The 24,856-nt window shown below is 37.0% G+C and overlaps 2 protein-coding genes across 2 annotated transcripts in view; one reads left to right on the plus strand and one right to left on the minus strand.

The window, feature by feature from the left end:
* Positions 1–2,740, plus strand: part of ccdc191 (coiled-coil domain containing 191) — a 40,150-nt gene extending 37,410 nt beyond the window's left edge. Inside the window, exon 17 of the mRNA XM_039744096.1 lies at positions 1,188–2,740. Within this exon, the coding sequence (XP_039600030.1) occupies positions 1,188–1,320 (133 nt within the window). The 3' untranslated portion in view covers positions 1,321–2,740. The remainder of the gene's footprint in view (positions 1–1,187) is intronic.
* Positions 2,741–3,121: 381 nt separating this feature from the next.
* zdhhc23b (zinc finger DHHC-type palmitoyltransferase 23b) overlaps positions 3,122–24,856 on the minus strand; it is a 31,356-nt gene continuing 9,621 nt past the window's right edge. The window contains exons 2-5 of the mRNA XM_039744097.1: positions 18,762–18,915; positions 16,497–17,174; positions 15,350–15,517; positions 3,122–5,888 (exon numbers count right to left, since the gene is read on the minus strand). Coding sequence (XP_039600031.1) covers positions 5,615–5,888; positions 15,350–15,517; positions 16,497–17,174; positions 18,762–18,910 — 1,269 coding nt within the window. The 5' untranslated portion in view covers positions 18,911–18,915 and the 3' untranslated portion in view covers positions 3,122–5,614. The remainder of the gene's footprint in view (positions 5,889–15,349; positions 15,518–16,496; positions 17,175–18,761; positions 18,916–24,856) is intronic.

The raw sequence follows: 24,856 nt of genomic DNA on the forward strand, positions 1-24,856 counted from the left end.
AAAAATAAATGTGTATCGGTGTATCATGTTACATGTTATGACATAAACTGAACTGAAAATAAGCTGAGCAAAAAATACAATCCGTGATAAACAGGCCTAAAAATAAACTAGCTCTCTGTAGAATATTAAGGAGATGTAAAATGAATCATTAAGAAGCCTGTTTTACTGAGCCATTTCTTAGTGTTAAACTGGAGAAAGTTTATATAAATTGCAAGAAAAATTTTATTTTTGTCTCAGGTGAATTCACTCATTTGGAGTATAGAGATGGTCTTTTGCCATTTTAACTCAGTAATCTATCTATAAAGAAATGATACAAAACAGCACCCCTTTTTCATTTATCTATCATAATTTACAAAGGAGTTCATTTATCATACTGAGATAACATGCTGTATTACTTTTCACTGAATTAGTCCCCAAAGTCTTTTCTTCTCCCTCAACACTATCATTTCCAATTATGATTTAATCCGTTAGCACTGCTGTGTCATTGATCCTTTCCTGGGTTCAAAGCCCACATTTGATTCTTATAGGTGTGGCATTTGGAAACTAGCTGTGCTACCAGACTAAGATGGGTTGATATCTAAGTAAACAACGCAGCCCCCAGTGTTAACATTTCCAAAAGAAGTGTTAATGTTTGTTATGCGCCATCTATTGGAATGACAGATGCAATGCATTTTATTACTAGAATGTTTGCGATGTGTCATCTGTTGGAATAACAGAGTTGTAGCAATCAGACAAGACACACAAATTGACACTTACCCTTTTATTAATTTGGATAAAGTGGAAGTGCATTTAGATCCACAGCAAGGAAGATCTTCTTTACTCACCAGTTGTGGAAATCTAGAAAAAACTACCAAGACATGTAGTTGAAGAAGAAACTCTGACAACCTTTAAGAAAACTCTGGATTAGAGACTGAGACAGTTTAGCTATTAGCTGAACAACTGAGCTTGATGGAATGCATGGTCCATTCTTATTTGCCAAATGTCTTATGTTCTTATTCTCGTGCAATTCTGTTTTTTATCCCCACAAATTTTAACATATATTTGTATTGCTGCCTTGCCCCATCACTAAACTGGATTAAGTGTTTTTTATTAAATTATTTCACCTGCTGTAATGCAGACTGCCTTGAGATCTGTTTTGTTGTTTTTAAATGAGAATGTCTAACTATGATCTGCTTGCAATCTTTCAGGAGACAAATACTTACTCCCTTCAGAGCCTGGCGAAGGTTTCCTAAATTTTTAAAAGAAGAAAGACAAAAGGAAGAAAGAATAGAAAAACTTCGTAAGAAGGTGGCAGAGATTCTTCCGGATTTTGGCTCGTGAAAGGTCTGTGTCCAGCAAGCCTTACAATATGAGCCAGAACGGGTTTCTTTTCATGAACTTATTAATGAACTCTGTCTGACATGGTAACTGAACATTTGCCTTAACTGTAGGCAGCTAGAGATTAAAGTTTTGGACTTAAACCCAGAGATGGTGAATTCAAATCCTACAACTGTTACTGTGTGACCATGAGCATGTTATTTCACCTGCAACAAGAAAAGAAATGTAAAAAAATAAACATATCTCAAATGGTGCAAGTTGCCTTGGATAAAGACATCAGCAAAACAAGAAATAATAGTAACTGGCTCACACATATCACAGAATTGTTGTCCTGCCATTCTTCTGATTGATCCAAGATGTTCTTTAATAGAAACCAAGGAAAACATTCCTGCATTCTGTTCAGTTTCAGTCTACAGTAGTGCTTTCTTCTTAAATGACACTAAATTAATCAAATTCTAGTTTTTTTTTTCTTTTGTTTTAAACTCAGTAATTTATATGTTGTGTTTTTACCATAGAAAAGCACTTATCCCGCTGGGCAGACATGATTCTTAAAAAACCTGGGAACAACTTGTTAAAAAGTCTGTAGTGAACAGCAGTGAAGTCGGCTAATGCAAAAACACCATACACAGGTCTTCTTCCTAGAACATCCGCCTGCAGTCTCTCCAGTCTGTGTACTTAGAACCGCTGGGGTTTCAGGAAGAAAGCAAAATAAACTGAACAAACCACTTGATGCTAAAAGAAAATAAAAAACTAAGTTTCAGGAGCCCAGTAGCACAAAGTACCTGAAGCTTCATGGTTAATTTGTATATTGTAATGAGCGTGGAGGCAGACAGACACACACACACGTAGACCACCGTGGCTACCTGGTTCCATGTTTGAAATGTGCTTCTGTCTACTATGATCTCTTTCTGTCATTTTGACTACTGCATCATTACATGGCATAACAACAGCAAGTGGAGTGTAGATAAGCATTGTGGTCTATGGATATACTATGTGTTGAAACGCTGTGGCTATATTCTGGCAGGGCATGGCATGTTTGCATTTGCACTCTAACAGTAACGTTAACTTCCTTTAGTTACAGATGTGCAGTCAGAAGGTGGATGTTGAGCTGTAGTGTTCATGGTTCAGCTCGTATTGTTAGGCACATCTACTGATTCGGGTGTTTTGAGTGCTGAAATCTGCATCTGCTGTGGCTCTTCATTATCAACTCCTTTTGAAGGGGTGTGATACATTGTTTACTGCAAATGCATATTTTGCAACTCATTCTCACAAACATTGCTGTCAGTTTATAACTTACATAGTCTTGGAGTCAATCGTCAAAACTAAACAACAGAGTGTTGCTCACAGCCCCTGCAACAACATATTCACTTTTACTACTAGTCCATTTATGTCTTCAAATGCCAGTGTGTAATCTAATTTTACATAATCGTTTTTTCAGTTGCAACAGGATATGTTTATTTTTAACATGTGCTTTCTGCACATGCGGCACACATTTGTGTGAGGCGTCTGATTGTTCCCATTTAGATTTAAACAAACTTCCCTCACGGCTGTCTTCAGCGACACTAAGAGATCACAGACTCACTTTGTCTTTCTCTAGATTTGCCTCTGACCTGCAGAGGGTATGTGGCTATGAGATGTCTTCCATGTTGTTTTTTTTTTTTTAATCACTAATTAGCAACCATACTTCTTTATAAAGGTTGATTATTGCATTATCTATAACACACAATTTTTTTAGTTTATATCATTCAGATATGACTTTTATTATTCTCAACTCTTTACTAAAAAAGCTCCAAAACAATTCCTAGAAAGTTTACATTTTATTATGCTGTACAAATTCACAGAAATAGCACCTGAGAAAAGATTTCACAAAAATTAAACAAGAAATATACATACAATCAAATCCCTCTAAGTTTCTTTTTTAGAGTTAAACATGGAGATTCTGCGAATTTAGCTCCTTCAGTCAGTCTGTGTTATACAGTGCTTTTCATGATTAACAGCCCAAACAATACACACTTGTTTATCTTGTATCTGAACCTCGGGCAGTTTAGTTCAGTTTTAGGTTAAATATGGAGTGGAGAGGCACAACTTTGAGGTGATTGTGCAATAAATCACTTAACATTTAGTTTCATGTCCAGCGTCTTAGTCACTGATCTTTATTCACAACTGAGCATAAAACTGGAAAGAGATCAATCTACTTTGAACCTCACTGATCAAATACAAGTCTGAGTAACAGCCAAGCCAGTGTACGGTAGCAAGATGCAGCTCTTTAAAGGTTTACTGTAAGCCCTCCTCCTGCTGCCACTTCAGGGGGATTTGTCTGAAAGTGAGACTCTCTTGGGTCAGGGGCATTTAGAGTTTTTAATCTGTACACTTTATGGTTGGGGAATTCCTCTGCTTTTATTTAGATCCCTAAAGTGGTTGTGGTTTCTACTTCCATTAATTTTTGAAGGCAGAAATTGGTTTAATTTATGCAGTGTGACAAGTTAAAACAGACTTAGAGTACAGTTCTCTTGACTGGCATTGAACAGATGCTGGAAGAGGAGAGGCTGTCTGATGACAAAGGAATCAACCTCTGCCACCAGCTTGAGCTTTCAAAACTGTGCTAAACAGTAGTTGATTTAAATAACACATTGAGTCATTCATTTTAGAAGTGCTTTACATTTCCATTTTCAAATGACAAGGGTTTCTATGCATTTCAGGGACTTGGAACATCCCAGAAAACCTGCAATAGTCATGATTGTCCTGCAATATTATGAAATCTTACAAATATGAGTATTGTACAGTTCTGGTTCTAGCAATTTACTGTTTCTGGTTTAAGTTGCAAATGAGTGTGAAATTCATATAATCTCCTGATTTAAAACAACTGGCTTATGTCACAGTTTATTGTATAATTATGTTCCAGTACAAATACTCAGCAGTCACCATCTGAATTGGTTGAATATAAAATTGTCTGTTCTTTTGTTAAAATGGAATGAAATTTGCTCACTGTCCAAAAGCAGATACATCTGTGCTCAAGTATGGGGGCCAAATTGACTGTGTAATGCTACAAGTGAGTAACCAAAATGCCTGTTGACTCCTTCATCCCGCGGTCTCCGTTTAACACAGTGCCACTTGGACAGTCTCTGAGCCTTTACTTTTTTTCCTTCCATATGACAACATATTCTGGTGAGGTGCACAGATGAATGCTGGTCATCGGTCCAAACATTTTTTACTTGATTGTTAATATGAAATTGGTTTATTATTTAGTAATTAGCAATGAAAACCAGCAGACACTCAGGGTCCAGAATTGTAAAATGTTGACATACTGTACTGTAATAGAACACATTAAAATGCCATTGGGCTCTTTGGGTTAAGAAGATAAATCTCTATGGGATTAAAAAAAACATACTTGGAAAAATAATTAAAAAACAGATTAACTAAAAAAACTGACATAACTTGAGAAAGACACAAGGTGAGCCAGTTTAAAAACTGTTTGATAAGTGGCAGAACGTTTTAACAAACCTGAAGCTTCAGTGCTCGACAGGTGGCTTCTATAAAGGTCTGGGTGACTTGTGCAATCAATGCTTTCTCCTTACATTTTCTGCAGTTACATAAAAGCCTGCGTAAATGGTCAGTCTGCTCCACAAAATACGAATGAATAGCACAAGTATTGCTCTTTGTTTTCACTGATACAGTGATATTGCATTGACAATGAAGATACATTACATATCTAGGAAATATTGCATTTCAGATGTAATACGTTCAAAATGTGTAGTTTCCAATTGATTGTAGCGCCACTCAGAAACGAGGCCTCTGCTGTTTCTTCAGCTAGTGTTTCATTGGGTTTCTAGCCTAATAAATAAATGTTGCAGTTTACCTTTAAAATAACACAGTCACACTTTTCACTACCAGTACTTCAAAATGAGAGGTAAGCGGATGTTTCAGAAGTAATTTGCAGCTGGGAATTCTGTGATATTTTAATAAGTCTAGCAATGAAATGAGGCAACACTACCCAATTCCTTGTTTGCTGCTTTCACATTGCTATAAAGCCATAACCTCTTAGTTAGATTTCTCTGTAGAGCAAGGCAGATACAATTTTCATAATACTGTACTTCTGTCATCTAAACATTCAATAGTGCACTCTGTACCCTTACTTACATGTTTTTTTTTTCTCCCAAACAAACTCTGTATCGCTGTGGCTACACAAGTCAGGCAGAGCTCCCAACAGAAGCAAACGTCTGCAGTAGCTTTACATTGTAGTGTTAAATGAGTTAAGACCACTTTAAACCATAGTACCCCAGAAAAGTCTCGTTGTCATTTATACAACATCTTCCAGGCTTAGTTTAGATGGAAAAGCAGAGACACTCATGGTCAGAAACTCACGCCAGTTATGGCTAAAGCCCAGGTTATAAAGGCCTGTGTCGATGATTAGTCCCCATAGGTATTTGCGAGCAGTTTTCTGCCTAAGTGCAATGCGAGCTTCCCGTTCTGTCACATTATAGCTCACATTAATAAGCTGTATGACAAACAAATGCAGCACTCCTGCCGTCACAATGGTGGAGTACCAGGTACAAGTGAAGCAGAGTGCAGAGCTGAAAGAAAAAAAAAATTGAGATCAGGTCTTTCTATGGTTGAACACATGACCAGTGAAATGGCCAAGCATAGAAGTCACAAGTCTATCTCCACATATCAATGATAAGAGACCATTTCCATTATGGATCTGGGCTAAAATAGCTCATAAATTTGACTATGTACAGACTGATAGCCTACACTGCAAATTTAAAGTCAGAAGCTCTTTACCAGGTTCACAAGTTTTGCACTGTGGTTTTATTTTTAATTTGTCTTGTTCACCAAAAATGCATACAAACACATGTAATATTTTCTGAAGCTTTATTATTTTTAGCAATATAGGTGGAGCTTCTTTTTAAAATTCCTTTTATTTCAAAACTAAACATTGCACAACAACACCATTCAATGAACCAAATCAAATAACATTGCAAATAGTATGCTTTGAAAACAATCCAAGAAATGTGGCATTCAAGCCCCCACCAAAACATGAGAACTATCCAAATACAGTGGCCCATCTAAAATGGTTCTTTGTATAGTTGAATGAATGATATATTTATTCATATAATATATTTTAATACAATACAATTATTCACAAATTTAGAGTGTTTCTAGAAAGAAAACATCTAAGAAGTTAACCCAAGAAGTTACATTTTCCTAATAGTATAGCATGCCTCCCTTACTAAGGAAACTTCACACTTTGCCTGATGAAGGGGCCTTAGCTGCCTCGAAAGCTTGCATCTGTAATCTATTTAGTTAGCCAATAAAAGGTGTCATTTCATGCTGCTTTCTCCTGTTATCAATCTATGGCTAACACAGTACAACACTCTACTGCTAAGAAAACTTCATCAGAGTTTAGGACAAGGTTAGCAGTTGCTCATTAACCTGGACAAGGCAAATCGTATACAAGTGGAGGGCATTTAAAACAATGGCAACCCTTCCAAGAACCAGATGACCACTTAAAATCTGACCAAAAGCCACATGGACAATAATAAAAGAGTTAAAAGGTAATCCTAAAATAAATATCCAGAGATCTACAACTCTGACAATAAGAACAACTCTGAATAGAAATGTTATCTATGGTAGGATCACCATTAAGATGTCTTGTGTTAGAAATAGAACAAAACCCATCTGAATTTTGCCAGAAAACTCCTGGACAAACCTCAAGAGTTCTGAAAGTTTATTCTCTGGACAGATTAGTCCAAATTTCACTTCATGGGCACAACAAAGGTCCCAATGTTTGGTGAAGAGCCAACACAGACTACCACCAAAAAACTTGATTCTGACTGTCAAATATGGTGGTAGGAGAGCCCTTATATGAGACTGTTTTTCTTACTGTAGTCCTGGACAACTTGACATTAGAATAATCTAGATGAGAAGAGGGCATTCGGCCCAACAAAGCTCGCCGTCCTATCCACTGAATTCTTCCAAAATTATAACAAGTCTAGTTTTGAAGGTCCCTAAAGTCCCACTGTCTACCACATTACTTGTCAAATTATTCCTTGTGTCTGTGGTTCTGTGTGGAGAAAAGCCTCCTAATGTTTGTGCAAATTTTACGTTTAACAAGTTGCCAACTATGTCCCCATGTTCTTGCTAAACTCATTTTAAAATAACAGTCTCAATCCATTGTACTAAATTCCTTCACAGTTTTAAACACCTCAATCATGTCTTCACCTAATCTCTTTTTGTTTAAGCTGAAAAGGCTCAGCTGTTTTATTCTTTCCTCATAACTCATTCCCAGTAGCCCTGGAATCAGCATATTCGCTCTTCTTTTGACTTTTTCTAGCACTAAAGTGTAGACATCATTGAGGAAATAATTAATTCTGAGAACTGTCAAAGAATAATTCAGAGAAAACTTGAGGACTAAATGGATGTTTGAGCAAGACAATGATCTGTTCTGTTTAAATACGTTCCACTAAAGTTGGAAGAAGAGCGTCAGATTCTGGGATGAGCAAACCATAGTCCTGACCTAATTTCTATTGAAATACTGGAGCAGGAGTGGAAGGAGACCGTTTATGTAACAACCTTGAAACCACACAGAGCTGACATATTTTTCTAAAGAGGAATGAGAAAAAAAACATCAGTGATTCACTTTGTGTGAAAGTTTTTGACTTTTGCACACAAGATTATCTGGTCATTTGTTAAATATCACAGTCTAATAATCTATGAGCTCAAGCCCCATTCATATGTTGGATGTCCTTTTTAGGATATTTGCTTTATATATTAATTAAGAGGTCAGGTTCATATAATAGAGGTTGTGTATCAACTAATCTGAAATGCCTGGTAAAAGAAGTATTTTGGATTTGAAATATTTTGGGATTATGGAGCATTTGCATATACATAATGAGATATCTTGGTACCCCATGTCACATACAGAAATGCAGGAAAACCAGCTAAAAGATGACTTGTGAGTATAATTCTGTTATATCAGCTAGCTTTTATTATAATGTGCGTTGACATGACCAACGTATTAAACCTCAAAAGTGATGAATATGATGTATAAACTGTATTTTAGTTCACTTTTGCTAACATAAGAAAGCAATTTGCAGCATTGTCCTGTTTTCCTAACAATCAGAGCTATTTACTGTGCTCATATTGCAAAAAGGGCACCTAGTGAAAAGGAAGCTGCTTTTGCTAACCCTAAGCAGTCACATTCCAACAACATACAAGTCATCTGCAATTTTAACAGTGCTATGCAGCATTTTTGAACATAGGTGTTATCCTGTCACTTTACTGTGGACAGAGCCCATTAACTGTGCTTTGTTGCTTAGTGGCGTTCAATGGTCCCCCCATTATCATTATCAAGCTTCATTTCCCCAGAGCATTCTACGCTTCATGAGAGTTCCACCAGATCATCATTATGTGTAGTTGCTTTTGTGGCACTCTAAACTTTATGGAGAACTCCCCCACCACCCTCATCTCACTCTGAAAGAATACATCCATTTTGAATCTGCACATATGTTATTCATATCTACTTTTTAGCATATACCGTAGATCCCGTTATATAAGCCGAGAATTTCGTCCTAGATTTTTGGCTTGGAGTTTGGGGGTCGGTTTATACAACGAGTATCGTTTCAGATTCAAGATTTCCAGCACAATGTCGGTTTTGCCGATGAATACGGAAGTAAATAATGACGAAACCACAGAGCCATCTTTCAGATGAAGAAGTAACTTTGCATGCCGGTACTTTAAATTAAATAAAGAATTTATTCAAAAAAGTGTTCTAGTTGTTGATTTTATTAATAAAATTTATAATAAATTATCGGGAAGTTTAAAATGAAATTTTTTGTTTTGATTTACGATCAACATCTTGCGTTACGAAACGAATGCGGTCACGTGTATCCGCTTGCGCGATTGTAAACAAACAACCGAGAGCGTTAGTAGCGTCAGTCGGAGCCAGATACATGTGTTTGTGGATGTAATTTCCTTCATTGCAGTGATTTACCTATATATATATATAATTCATTAAGACCATGCAAGCAAGACACATAATTGCTAAGGAAGGAAGAGAAGGTAAAAAGCGATCGAATCGAAGCGAAGATGGACATTGTGTGGAAATATCTCCTCCCTTCCTGCAGCCCAAAGATGTCAAATTAAATGGTGAGTACAGTATGAAATTGTTTCTAGAATAGAATGCCTTTTATTGTCACTATACACATCTACAATGAGATTAAAAGCAGCTCCTTCAGTGCAGAAAAAAGTTCTGTATAGGGCTTGTATGTTTGTTTTTAGCTTTAGCATAACGCGGATCTGCGGCCCGCTTCTGCTTTCTTTCCCTCCTCCGTCTGTGTCGTCTCCTAGACCCGACAACAATCCACAGAGAGCCCGCTGGTCTCGTTATGTTGTCTGGGATGTTGTGCGTGTGATGAAAAACACTCGAAACAGATGTCTGGCTCTGGACACCGATGTCTATAAGGTTCTGAATGGTGTTGCGGATGTTCGCCGAACCGATTGTGCACAAACAAGGACAAAAAAAAAGTACAAAAACAACAAAAAAGTGCACTGAAAAGGAGAGTCCTGAGCCGCTGCGACCATGCGGCCGCCATGCTCCTAGCTTAATTGAAGTAGGCTAGGCACTTTTTATAACTTTTTAGTTAGTACATTAGAAAAATTATTGGTGTTTTGGTAAATTATGCACATTATATTATATATCAAAAATGCCGTCAGTCTCAAATTCTCGCCGATAAACATCTATACTAATAAAAGGCAAAGCCCTTACTGACTCACTCACTCACTCACTGACTCATCACTAATTCTCCAACTTCCCGTGTGGGTGGAAGGCTGAAATTTGGCAGGTTCATTCCTTACAGCTTCCTTACAAAAGTTGGGCAGGTTTTATATCGAAATTCTACGCGTAATAGTCATAACTGGAAGCAGTTTTCTCCATTTACTGTAATGGAGATGAGCTTCAACGCCGTGGGGCGGAGTTTCTGTGACATCATCACGCCTCCCACGTAATCACGCAGTACATAGAAAACCAGGAAGACCTCAAAAAAGCGCTTAAGAAAACATGCATTATATAATTGAGAAGGCAGCGAAACAATAAGAAGCGAGCGAGTGACATATACAACCATATTCATGAGTTCTGCTACTTCGGAAACAAAGCACGATGTAAACCTACACTTTAAATTAAGTTCATAGACAGGCTGCCGCTGGCGTTTGTAATTTAGTGCCCACCCATATAAGGCCGTCCGTCAGCGGCAATCCAATAGCAAACTGCCACGGGTAAATATTCACGGGTGAAGGACTGTGCTTATGCAGAGGAAGATGAGATGGTCAGGGTGGTGTTTGACACAAACTCAGCGAAACTGCGAGAGAAAGTTTTAAGTGCCAGGACTAAGGTAACATTAAATACAGCCATGGACATAGCACGAGATGGCACCAGCACAGCTGGGAACCTTCGATGCATGTACACCAGTGGCTCACGTGAACTGACGCAGTGCACAGATAAAAGCAACAGTTCCAAAAGCTGAACAAAACCGAATTACACAATTGAAAAGGCAGCAAAAATATGAAGCGTTGATACATACAAGCATATTCATAAATCCAACTACTGCGGAAACAAAGCACACGTTGGAAAAAGTCAATGTCCGCTAAAGGAAGACAGTGTAAAAAACCCGTGCATGCAGTGTGTCAGGTCTCAGATAAAGAAGAAGCGAGCTGTTTATTGATGCAGTAAGAAGCGAATCGATGAATGAAACCTGTCATCTTTACAGCGATTGACAAACACGGAATGTAACTTGAACACAACACATCCTACAAATACGAACCTGATTGAAAGAAATAATGATAATCAAATCCTTGATGACAGCAACACTCACAAAACAAATACTGTATATTGACAGTCATGTTACGTTATTTTTAAAATGTTCCCTTTTCTTTTTCTAGCTTTTTTAACACACTACTTCTCCGCTGCAATTCGCGGGTATATATATATATAAGAATATATACATCCCCATCTACATACTCGAATAATGGATACTTTATTCGCCATCAATGATTGTTTTGGTAAAGCCATACTCAGTGTATTCATTAGATGAGCGGTAAAAAGTAAGAGCGAGGGAGGATGACTTATTGAGGCATGCAGGCTGTAGTGCGTCAACTCTATCTGAATTGCGCGATCACATTTGAAAAATATATCTTTTCAAGTTCTATTTAGTCCATATGTGTCAAACTCAAGGGCCGCGGGCCACATCCGCCCGCAAGATCATTTTATATACTGTATTATTGTTATTAAAGCCCGGGTATATGAAGCGCTGGTAACACAATAAACTACAGATCCCATAATGCAGCGCTTCAGCTGCCTTGCCGAACACTTACGCGTTAATCAAGTCTAGCTTATGATGCTGCAAGTTATTGCGAAGCTAGCTCACACGATGCTGAAGAGAAAAGTTGATTCTGAAAATAGAGCCTTTAAAACCGATGGGAGGCTGAGTATATGTTTACTGAACCCGTGTGTCTCATTTGTGGAGCTAATGTGGCTGTAATTACAGAATTTAATCTAAGACGGCACTATGAGACAAAACATCAGGGAGTTCTGTGTTGTGGAGATTCTCAGGATGGATTGCAGGTGCTCATCAGTGAGGCTGAAAGACCTGAATGCAATGCAGAAGATACAGAAAGCAGAAGAATTAAATAAGAATCTGACACTTCAGCGGACGTTTTACCGTGCACAATCACAAAGTGATTTCAAGTGAAGTTGCTTTTATGGGAGACACAAATGCACCAGTGCAACTTTCCCTGTTGCCAAGTAATGTTAAACCAAGTCGTCACTACGGTGTTCCCAAATAGCACTTTGCTGATAAACCGGCGCACTGAGTTTGCACGGCGCTTTGGTGACTTTGAAGAACAAAAAAAGTCCGTCTACATGCGGCTCGAACCTTGTGCATGTTTGGTAGCACATATCTGTGTGAGAAGCTCTTCTCAGTGATAAAGAATAACAAAACAGCACACAGGAGTCGCCTCACTGATGAGCACCTGCAATCCATCCTGAGAATCTCCACAACACAGAACCTCACACCAAACATAAACGAACCTGTTGCCAAAAATAGATGCCAGGCGTCCAGCTCTAAAATGACATATGAGCAAAGACAACTTAATGATTTGATTTGTTATTGCTGAAAGGAACACATTTTATTTATATTTCCAGGTTTTGTTATGCAGCATGTTCATATTTGAATTTGTATAATTTTGAAAGGATATATTTTTATGGAGAGCAAAATCTTTTGGGATATTTAAAATCTAAGTTTATTTTTATATAAATTTACATAAGAGTAAAGAAATTTGAATGTTTGTTCTTTTAAGTTATTTAAGGTTTGAGTTGATTTATTCACGAATAATATTCCTGTCTGTTTTTACCATTCCTACCAAAGATATTTCTGTCGACTAAATAAAAATTCCTTCTATTTAAAATTTAAATAGAACTTGAACAAATACGATAGTTCATAATATCCACGCAGACTTGCGTAAGAGCAGGAGTTATCCGTTTTAACAAGCAGCGTATTGCACTGATCTGAAATAGCTGTGTGTGTATATATGTAGATATGTATGTATATGTATATATATGTTTATATATGTGTGCGTGTATGTATATATATATATATATATATATATATATATATATGTGTGTGTATGTATGTATGTATGTATATGTATGTGTATATATGTAGATATATATATATGTGTATATGTATAGATATATATATATATATATATATATATATATATATATATATATATGACAGCAACACTCATCACTCACAACAGTGACAAAACAATTACATTGACAATCATGTTACGTTATTTTCAAACTGTGTCCTTTTCTTTTTCATTACTTCTTTAACACACTACTTCTCCGCTGCGAAGCGCGGGTATTTTGCTAGTTATAAATATACCTGAAGAGACACTTTTAAGGAAATTTAGAAAATTTTGCTTGGAGAAGGGGGTCGGCTTAAATACCGGTCATCGGCAAATACATGTAATTTAGTAGGTAGAGAAGGGGTTCGGCTAATATACCGGGTCGGCCTGTATTCCGGGATCTACGGTACATGGTGCCCTCCATAATGTTTGGGAAAAAGACACAATTTTTCTTTATTTATCCCTCCACTCCACAGTTTAAAATTACAAATCAAACAATTCAAACTTGATTCAAGTACACAAGGTGCTATATAAATAAAATGCATTACTATTTTTATTATTGTAGACTTTAAAAGTATTTTTATACATTTCAGTCACACCATGTAGAAATGACGTTTTTTATACATGGTCCCCCCCATTTTGGGGCAACATAATGTTTGGGACATAACGATGTATATTAAAAGCAGTCATATTTAGGGGCACATAAAAGAAAAATGTGTCTTTGCCCAAAACAGTATGGAGGGTATTGTAAGTTTCTTAGAAACATGTTCATTTAATTTAATTACATCATTCATATTGATTGCAAGCAGAGTGTATGTTTCAAAATGGAGCCACTTTTGTTGTGGATTATATGGCTTTTTCTTTCTACGTGCACTTTGTCACATGAATTGCTTAAGGGTTTTAGGATGCAGTGTATATGCTTCACTATATAGTGCATGCATTTCAGTATAAGCGTTTCTGTGTATAATGTAAAAATATGACACCAATGCAAGCATTTCAGTATACAGCGGATCCACAGGTAAGAATGGCTTATATACAAAATGGTATCTCATACATAATTGTTCTTCCCTTTTGACAAACTTAGGTGGGTTCTAATGTATCAAATTATCTTTAAAAGTTACATCATAAAGTAAATGAACAAAAGTTCTATCCATGAGTTAGATCCTTTATACTTTGTAACTCTTGCATCATCATCATCCCTTTTGTTAAGTTGCTCACAAAAGAGCGTGGGTTGCAGAACAGAATATTGTCACGCATAATGACATTTGGTGTACAGATTGATCAAGTAACACAGGCAATGCAAACATTAAAGTTAAGAAGGCAAAAATCACAAAATGTACAAGAGAATCAGGAACACAATGAAAAGTTTAGAGGCTTTCAAACCCTCAACCTGACAGCACTCTGATGAAGTTTTAAGTGTTGCTGCTAAGATTTTTTCCTTGGTACACTGCATTTTCTTCTGCATCTCAAAGACTTGTATTTATTTGTAAAAAAAACATGGGAAAGGTGTTATATAAATAAATTTTGTTATTATTATTAAAATTAAACCAATACAAAGTTGTTCTAACCAATATAAAACCATAACAAATATTATAAGAATAAAAGCACTTTTCTTATGGGTGTGAACAAATCACAAAAAGGACTACCATGTACAGAAGCAAAGCACAACACTGACCAGTAATAACTTAAAAAGAAAGATAGATTTCCAAAAATTGAGTGTTAAGATTTCCATCAATAGGCTTAGGCTAATTTGACGACAGCAGTGCCTATAGAGAACAGTCTACTGGAAAGGAGTAAGAGGAACAGCAGAAAGGTGCAGGAGAAGAAAGACTTGAGGAATGAAACAGATGTCACAGGAAAGAAAAGGTGAAACTAAAGACTGTGTGAATGAATTTGTGTGTACATCAGCACTGCAATAAACTGCTGTCTCATTCAGGATTAGTTCCTGCCTTGTGCTTAAAGCTGCTGGGTTTGACTCCAGCCCCAATCCACTCTCTCTTTGTCAGTATCTTGATTCAGTAGTCTCTATTTATTTTCCAACAGACTGTTTACAACTTCCGCCCTTAATTTACTAGAAGCCCACCTTGTTATCATGAAATCGCCTAATGTTAAAACACTTCTGCTTTATTAATAGAATCATATCAAGACCTCAGTAGTAAACAGCTTCTGTTATTCTTAAAATCATGCAAACACTGGAAATTGTTGCTGCCAACATTCACACCTAGTGGTTGATCACAGTTGAGGCCAGTTTCTATTTGTTGTAATAGTCCCCTGTCACACATTCACAACTCCACACTTGGTCTCCTTAAGTAAGCTTTTTATTTAATTTAACTGTTTTGTGCTTATTTACCTGTATTGGTCATATACTCTGGGACAGTAAAACAGGGCAAACAACACAGACTGTCCCCTGCAGATGGAGCCAAGGGTCAAAATGATTCCATACACCGAGGTCATTAGGAAGAAAAACAAAGTAAGCAGGAAGGCACAATGGTTTGCTTGTCCAACACAGTTGTTAATCCTGCAAACAGAAAATACACAACTAAATGACAGTTAATATGAAATGAAGAGTATAGGGCATGACGTTACTCATTATTTTCTTTTACCCCACACTGTCTAAGGGTATCCTCAAAAATGAGAAAACTATAAAAATAAGGAATGAATAATTCTCACCCATCCCCAATCAGTAGCAAAGAAAAGGGGTTGATTTGTCCCATAAAAAATATCTGTTGAATTAGTTATAAGCAGGAAAGCATGGAAACCACCTGACCTCAGGAACGGACACTAAAAAAGGAAGGGGTGGGTATAACATAATCCACTTAACAAAAATGTATGTACCCCATCTACAATGTCAAACAAACAAAAGAAAGACCTCAGTTGTGTATCTACTTATGAAGTAATAGTGGGGTAATGAAAAATAATGTAAGATGCCGAGTTGAAATATGGGCAGCTATTATTAGTTGTAATAAGAAATGCCCCTAAGACTTGCAGAAGGAGAAAAAAAAAAGAGGATGTGTTCCATCTGATTAAATGATTGTTAAAAAGAAGGAATTGTTTTCTCCCTGAGCTAGTGATTGTGGATAATGTAGTCATTACACTCTACCATGCGAATGTATTTAATTTAAGAAGGAAGAATTCTGTGAAGTGCCCATAATGGACATAATGTACATACCATCCTAGCCAATAATGCCAGTAAACTACGGCACCGTGAAACGCTTCTAACCACTCAATAACTGCTACATGCTATCCCACCCAAACTCCACGCTATTTGCTCGCTCAGTCTGCAATAATCCATTTTGCTGTTTAACCTCTGTGACAAAAAACTGAAAGGTTAATGATGACTGCATGGAACCTTAAGGCTTTTTGAAATTAGCTTAATAACTGGACAGTGCTCACCCTATTACCAAGTAATTAGCTTTCTAAGACAGCAGAAACTAAAAGTACAGTGTGAAAGTAAGGGGAAATTATAAATCAAACATATAGAAGATATTGTCATTTACCAGACACAATGGTGGTCCAGCCGCTGTACACAGGAAGCACAAATCCGACAGTGCCCTGCCCTGGGAGGCCGAGACATTTTACATGCTGGACACCAACTCTTCTTGTCATTATTGCCATTGTTCTGTGGTGTCAGTGACTCATTGAACAACTGAAAGTTATGATGAATGCCATTAGGAGCTGTGTTGCCAACTCTCTCTGACTGCTTTTGATAGTACCTTACTGTGCTGTGAACATTAGCATGCATGATAGTTCGGAGGTAACCAGGATCCCTTTTAGTCCGTGCAAGAGCCAACAATGTCAAGATTAATCCAGTAGTCACTGCTGCTAACTGCATCAGATGGACATCACCCCTTGGAACAACCTCAGTAACAAAGAGGTAGTACATGTATCCTAGAGAAAAAAGGACGAGGCTCAAGAAGAACAGAGTGTGGCCCTTTTGACGATGTGTAACGTAATAATACCACAGTATACATATTGGAAGTGTTGTTAGGATAATGAGAGCCAGCAGGAAATGTAGGGCTGCAATGTGCAGTGATACAGGGAGCAGTAACAGGGGAGGCAACACGGTCAGATCCAATTTTTGGGCTCCCGAGATCCATGGTACACGGCATCTGTCTGCCAGTGTTTCAAAAACACGGTTTAGGGAATTGGGAGGCAGGGCCTCACATTTAAGCCACCTGCAAAGTGAACAGAAATAAAAGAGTTGAGCTTATGATCATTATTTATGTGGAACAAACCCAGACTAATCAGAAGCAGTGAGCTGTCAAGAGTCATTTTAAATAGGTTAATTCTTCAAATAGGACTGGAGAGAAAGAATGCTTTAGCAATAATTTTTTAATTCATTGTTCCTCTTTTTCTCTAGAAAAAAGAAATTATCCTAGACATCTCTTAACAGCTGTGCAATATCAAGTCTTTATATATATATATATATATATATATATATATATAGCATTCCATACAATGCACAGAACTGTCTTGAAATGGCAGAACGCTAGCCACTAAAATCCTCTCTACTGTTACCGCTACAGATCTAAAGTCAGCTTGGAAAGTATTTGGAAAATATGTTAGTAAGTAAAAAGGAACATGTTTCTCCTCCCTTGGCATGTTTTCTTGGAAGCGTGGCAGGAATATGAGGTAGTGGGGGCCACTTTTCCATGCTATTTGTTCCCTATATGAATATAGTGAAAGCTGTGCCTGAATATTAGGCATTAAATATAATTCATTCAGTGTGGGTGTTGGACACCAGAAAAGCTGTGTTTTGTCATTGCTCCCGTTTGTGGATTTCATGGACAGGACAATAAGGCATGACCAAGGATGTGGAGGTGTCCAGTTGGGAAGGCCAGGAGTAGCATTGTTGCTTTATGTAGGTGATGTAGTTCCCTTTGCCTCGTCTGACTGTGACCTTCAACAGAAACTTGAGTATTTTGCAAGTCTGAGGTCATTGTTCTTTCTTGCAGAAGAGTGGATTGCTCTCTGTAGGTGAGGGATGGATAGCTGATTGCCCTTAGATGAGCAGTTCAGGTATGTTGGGATACAGTAATGTATATACATCACACATATTAATTTTGAGCAGTCACTCAAGTAGGTTTCACTGTACAGAGATAATGGCTTTGAATTACAGTATATTCATAAATTCATGCCCTAACTACGTAACAACTGGTGGAGACTATAAACAATTCCAACATTGTGATTTTTTCCATTTCTCTCTGCATAATCAATTATTTGCCTACATTATGTAACTGATAAAGTGCTGGACACATCTAATTTTTTGCCACTTCTACTACAAACTAGGTAGAGAAACTTCAAATTTTATTTACAGCTGAAGATACAATACTCTTATTTGAATTCAGTTATTTTATATGGTATTAGTGGCAATAAAACACTGTTGCAGCAGAATACATTATGGACAAACTTTGTAAAACTCACTACATACAATTAGGAAATAGTTGCAATTTGAAAAAGACAAGGCACAAAACCTGTCTGGGTAATTTTTTTTTTTTTTTTATACCAGAATACAAGAATATTCTCAACTTACCCAGTTTTTAAAGTACTCAACATGAAAGCAAGAAGAATAAGTAAGTGTAGCTGCATGCAAAAATCTGCTTGTGAAATTGTTGACATTAGCTCAATTTTCAATCAAGCACTACGACTCCATACAAAAAATAATGTTTACAAAGAACTGAAGAGCACCAGATATTGTAAAGCTATCCATTTAATAGCCTGGTGACCACTCTAATTTGGTTTAATATGAAGCATGTACTCACCTGTCACAGACCTGGTCAAGTTCCTCACAATCACAGCAGCATGCCATTACATGGTTCTTCTGACCATGCTGATCAACATACTCACAGCAACACAATGTGTCTTCCTCACTAAGCAGTGTCACATCTCTTTTCTTGTGAGTCTTCAACATTGCACCTGCAAATTTGTGAAAATGGAAGTTCAGGAATACACCATTTTGTCCTGGGTCACAATGGACACCAGGCAGCAAATGCAGCTACACACTTGTGAAAAACAGAACATTTGTTATTTTTGTGTTGACACTTGCACCAAAACATGAACCTCAAGCAAAGGTGATTATAGTTGGTAAATGTTTGAAAATGAGCAGCAGAATGGTTTAGTAATTAGCACTACAAATACTGAGCTGCTCACTGTCTTAACTTGCACATTTCCCATCGATCTCCATGGCTGTTCTCCTGGTCTTCCAGTTTCCTCTTGGATCCCAAAGATGTTTCTGCTTTGAATTAATTGAAGATTTCAAAATGATCCAGTCTGATTGAGCATGCCTTGTGATGGAATGGTATCCTTTGCAAGAAGAGTTCTTACCTGGGGAAGCTCCATCCTTACAAGCCTCCCATATGAAGAGAAGGAAGTAAGCTTCTGAGCAAAGAATAATGAAAACTTCAAAAAGAAGAACACAACAACCCAGTATTATGAGAAAACTGACTTAGAAAATGGATGACTGAATGCACATCATCATCAAGGAAACAAACAACACCTGCCAAAGCAGCTTTACACCATTGACATCAGTATTGTGATTAAACAAAATAGCAATTTACACCAACTTAATTTAAATTGCATAAAAAGGTTAAAAATGTTTGCAATTACTGCTTAAAGTAATGAATTTCACCATCTTGGTTTACATTGTACACATGACACTTGTGGAAGGTAGAACATTCAGGAATGTGCAAATGGGCTAGAAATCAACTACTGTATAAAACATCCTAATTAATGCAATTTAAATAAAACAATTAAAAAAGGAAGAGGAGAAAATGCATGGTTAGGGAATTACTATTATTGTCAACATGTTAATCCTTCATTTGTCTTTTGTCCCTTTTCAAAGATTATCTGCATTTTTCTCTCCAAATAAGGGCTTCAAGTTGTGGTATCAGAGTGGGTTAGAAAATAAATGGACATGTATGTAAGCTGAGCATGCATGCAAATAGAGAAACTGGACTCACAATCCATAGTAATGTATTATTAATGTTCACAGCTGGCCGCAATGATGCATATTCACAGACATTATACTTTTATGATTTTCATATGGGGCAGCACGGTGGCGCAGTGGTAGCACTGCTGCCTCACAGTTAGGAGACCCGGGTTTGTTTCACGGGTCCTCCCTGCATGGAGTTTGCATGTTCTCCCCGAGTCTGCGTGGGTTTCCTCCCACAGTCCGAAGACATGCAGGTTAGGTGGACTGGCGATCCTATTGTCCCTAGTGTGTGCTTGGGTGTGTGTGCCCTGCGGTGGGCTGCCGCCCTGCCCGGTGTTTGTTTCCTGCCTTGAGCCCTGTGTTGGCTGGGATTGGCTCCAGCAGAATCCTGTGACCCTGTAGTTAGGATATATCAGGTTGGAGAATGGATGGATGTTCATATATTTCTTACATTTACTATTTTATTGCTTCTAACTCTCCTTGCATTTAGATGTAAGCATTTTATAACAGGATTTTTTTATTATGAGTAAATTTTAATTTAAATAGATTTTTTTTTTCTTGTATGTCATCAGTTTTTCTCCGTACAGACTTACTTGTACTCCTCCCTAAAAACCCATGTCAAACAAACTCTTCTTCTTGTAGATGTAATCTCGTATGATAAGGAAGGCAATTTATGATTAAAGGATTTCCAATGCCTGAAAAAAAAAAAAACTAAAAAGCTCCTGTTGACACCATACTTTCACCTACTGAAGGAATGCCAAATTTCAACTTTTCATCTGGCACCTAAAGAACCACAGAAAAATCAAATGATTTGTTTTTGGCCATGAGACATTTTTAAATTCATAAAATTGTAAGCATAATTGCTTGTGTCAGGCAAACAATATCACTTATCAAAATATGAAATACATTCTGAGAGTCTTTGGCCAACCTAGGCTGTAGCCATTTGATTCTTTGTGTCTGTGTATGAATTGTTGGGTCCATCTGCAAGGATTCAGCCAATCCACCTAGCTTAGTATGATCTGCAGACTTAATCTTATACATCACCTCACTTGGAAAAATATCTTAAATTATTGAAGAACTTTTATTTTATGCACTAGCCTTCTACTTAGTAACTTATCAAAAGCATTTTTTTTTAAATCCAAGGTAGATAATATTGTATGCACCACTATTATTAAAATACATTTTTTGCTTTCTCCTAAAATTCCAGCATATTAGTGAAACTCAACCTTTCTTGTCAAAGCCCACAGTATGTTTTTGGGTACTTCATGCCTCACTCAAATTTAATAATTGCTTTCATTAACATACCAGTGATGCACACTATGCACACTGGCCTACATTAACAAGGATCAGTCTGATCAACTTTTTATATACAGTAATGAGATGACATTTGCTAACTTATTTTCATCTTTTGCTTAGTGGGAAAAATTTTAGTAAATATACTTTAAAGGTTATTATATGTTATGACTAGCCTACTTGGTTATAGGTTATCTGGTCTTTGTGATTTACTTCATTTCAGCCTTTTTAATCCTTGTAATAATTCCCACTCTGTAATCTCCAAATGATTTTGCACTTCATTAATATTTCCTATACTAGAAGGCTTGAGTCCGTTGACAAAAATCAGAATCAATTAAAAGCAGTTGTCTTTTGTCTTTAACATTTACCAATCATAACACACACTAATGCTTTCTTCAACAAATTCTGACTGGCAAAATAATGAAAAAAGCAACTTATTGTTGATTTTTGCACTTTTCTCAATGTTCTTCTTTAACTGCCTTTCACGGTTTCTAATTTATTTTTTAACCACTCCTCTCATGCTCATATAAACCACTTACACCTGAACACCAGCAAGACCAAGGAACTGGTGGTGGATTTTAGGAGGCCCAGGCCCCTCGTGGACCCCATGATCATCAGATGAGACTGTGTGCAGAGGGTACAGACCTATAAACACCTGGGAGTGCAGCTGGATGACAAATTGGACTGGACTGCCAATACTGATGCTCTGTGTAAGAAAGGTCAGAGCCGACTATACTTTCTTAGAAGGTTGGCGTCCTTCAACATCTGCAATAAGATGCTGCAGATGTTCTACCAGACGGTTGTGGCATGTGCCCTCTTCTACGAGGTGGTGTGCTGGGGAGGCAGCATAAAGAAGAAGGACGTCTCACGCCTGGACAAACTGGTGAGGAAGGCAGGCTCTATTGTAGGAATGAAGTTGGACAGTTTAACATCTGTGGCAGAGCTACGGGCACTAAGCAAACTCCTGTCAATCATGAATAATCCACTGCATCCACTGAACAGTGTCCTTTCCAGGCAGAGGAGTAGCTTCAGTGACAAACTTTTGTCACTGTCTTGCTCCACTGACAGACTGAGGAGATCGTTCCTCCCCCACACTATGCGACTCTTCAATTCCACCCGGGGGAGTAAATGCTAACATTACTCAAAGTTATTGTCTGTTTTTACTTGCATTTTTATTACTCTTTAATATTGTTTTTTTTTTTTGTTTTTCAGTATGATGCTGCTGGATTATATGAATTTCCCCTTGGGATTAATAAAGTATCTATCTATCTAACCCCTATAGTTAGATCTTAAGTTATTTGGCTTGTATATGTTATAGAGCTTTTCTGGGTGTTCTGTCCCGATTATTACAACATATTTTTTTTCATTTTCTATTACATTTTTTTAGTTGCTGTTTTGACTTACTGTGTTATAACAATCATTGATTACATCTATGAACTCCTGTTCCTTTTCAACTAACCAATGGATGTTCACACTTTTTATGTATTTAAACAATTAAAACGGCAATTAATAAAATATCTCCATCTAAATATGATTCTTTTATATGTTGTTACAGCATTAATGTTGTACACTGACAACATTATCTGTATTTAGGAAGTCTATAACATACTCGGAGTACCATGTCTCTGTTTTTGAACCTGTCTACTAAAACCCAGATACCCTCAAAAAGATGTGATACATAACTCTTTTGAAGAAGATTTGTGTCTACAATTTTTCTTATTTATAAATAACGTATTAATTTATATTATACTCGCTCCAATCCCTAGGACTAAGTCAGGCTTTGGTTACTGGTACAGCATCATATTTATGTACTACTATATATAGCCTGAATTGATTTGTTTTATTTAGAACACTTCTAGCATTAGGACAAGCAATATTATTGTTGTTATTACTGATACTATTCCACATTTATTTCATGTTGACCAGACATTTTACAGCTGGCTGTTATTTACATTAATTTTTAAACCTGCCCTATTCTAAACTGCTTCTTTCTCCATTGCCTACTTTAAACAGTGACCAGTTTCTGTCATATCTTTTAAAATGAATCTAGTATGGTAGCAAAAACAGTTCTTGTGTAGATGATGAGCACTGATATTCCAAAACTTTAACACTTTAGCATACAATGGCAGCAGAATGCATCCTCTGGAAGTTAAGTAAAAAAGCTATTACTTTATATACAGTAGAATTGAGGCAAATATAAATGTACATTGCTTAGAAATTTATAAATTGTTTGAAGAATATTTGCTTATTTTTTTATTAAATTAATTGGCAGGTATTACGCAAGAGTCTGGCTGCCCTTTGATACCTTGGATTGAATCCTATGTTTACCAGTGGGGGACTGGGCAGTCTTTTGCCTTTGGAACTCCAGATTTTGTTTTTATTTTCTCCAGTTTAACTAGAGGTTTTTTCTTGATTTTTTTGTCCTCCAGGCATCATAATCCTTATCATCATAATCATCTTTGAAGACTAAGAATACTATATATAAGGACTCTACTAACTAAATATCTGTATTGATTAATGTGTTGTTGTTATCTGTTCATTAATACTTTGCAAATTGTTTTTCTTTTCCATTGCCAAATACTTTTTATTTAAGTATTATTAAGCACATCAAAGTACTAACACATATTTAAAAGTTCTATAGATATGCATAGTGTGCAAGAGGCTGAGGAATGGAATTAGCCACTTTAAACCAACTGCTGGCAAGTGGTCCTAAAAAAGACCTTTAACTACTTCAGCAGCAACTTCCACCATACCACTCAGGTGTTTCTGTAGCTCCATTAGCTCCCAGCTGCTTTGATTCTTTATCCATGTCCTAAGTGCTCTCCAAGTGCTGTGTCTTCATACACAAAGCGCCACTCACAGAACAACTTTTATAACATCTTCTACAGGCTGTCCCGCCATCTCTGAAAGGTCTCAGACAGCTGTGAAGTATGTCCCTGTCAGGTCTGGACCCAGGGGCACTACAATATATACATATATAAATGTATATATGTACAGTACTGTGTATATACACATACATACATTTCTGTGTACATATTGATTTTCTTGTATTTTGTTATGTTATTTTTGTGTTAATATTTGAAACAGAACTTAAAATGAAGCAAAGGCCAAAGCTATGGCCAAAAGTAGGGATTTTCTGGAAAGCCTTAACAGATGCATGTTAAGAAGGCTGTCGCAGCACACTGTTCAACTTATTCTTAGCAAAAGAAAAAAGATGAAAGAAGGAAAGGAAGGAAAGTACAAGTACTAATGGAAAGCACAAAACCACATGTACAATCAGCAGAAATGTGGTTTCTCCACATAGCTGTCCCACTGAATACGGTGCAGCCAAATGAGCTGGAGTAGGTAACTAGTGAGAATAACCATAAGTGGTTCCCACAGTTGGCATGCCAGACAAAGATCATTTTGAATAGTTCACGTCAAACTGTAAACACACTAGAGGATTAAACCTTACAGGTAACCTGGGAATCCCCAGGTAAGAGCTACAATATGATGCTTAACTTGTACCCTGCAGTTGTCACCATAACCTAGAAGGCTACATCCCTATATGAATCCTGTGGACCCTAACATTAAAATTTGCCTAGTCGACTGCAACAGATGGGAACAAGAAATCAGAGAACAGTCTGCAGGAAA

Source organism: Polypterus senegalus, chromosome 2, assembly GCF_016835505.1.
Source record: "Polypterus senegalus isolate Bchr_013 chromosome 2, ASM1683550v1, whole genome shotgun sequence".
Classification (NCBI taxonomy): Eukaryota; Metazoa; Chordata; class Cladistia; order Polypteriformes; family Polypteridae; genus Polypterus; species Polypterus senegalus.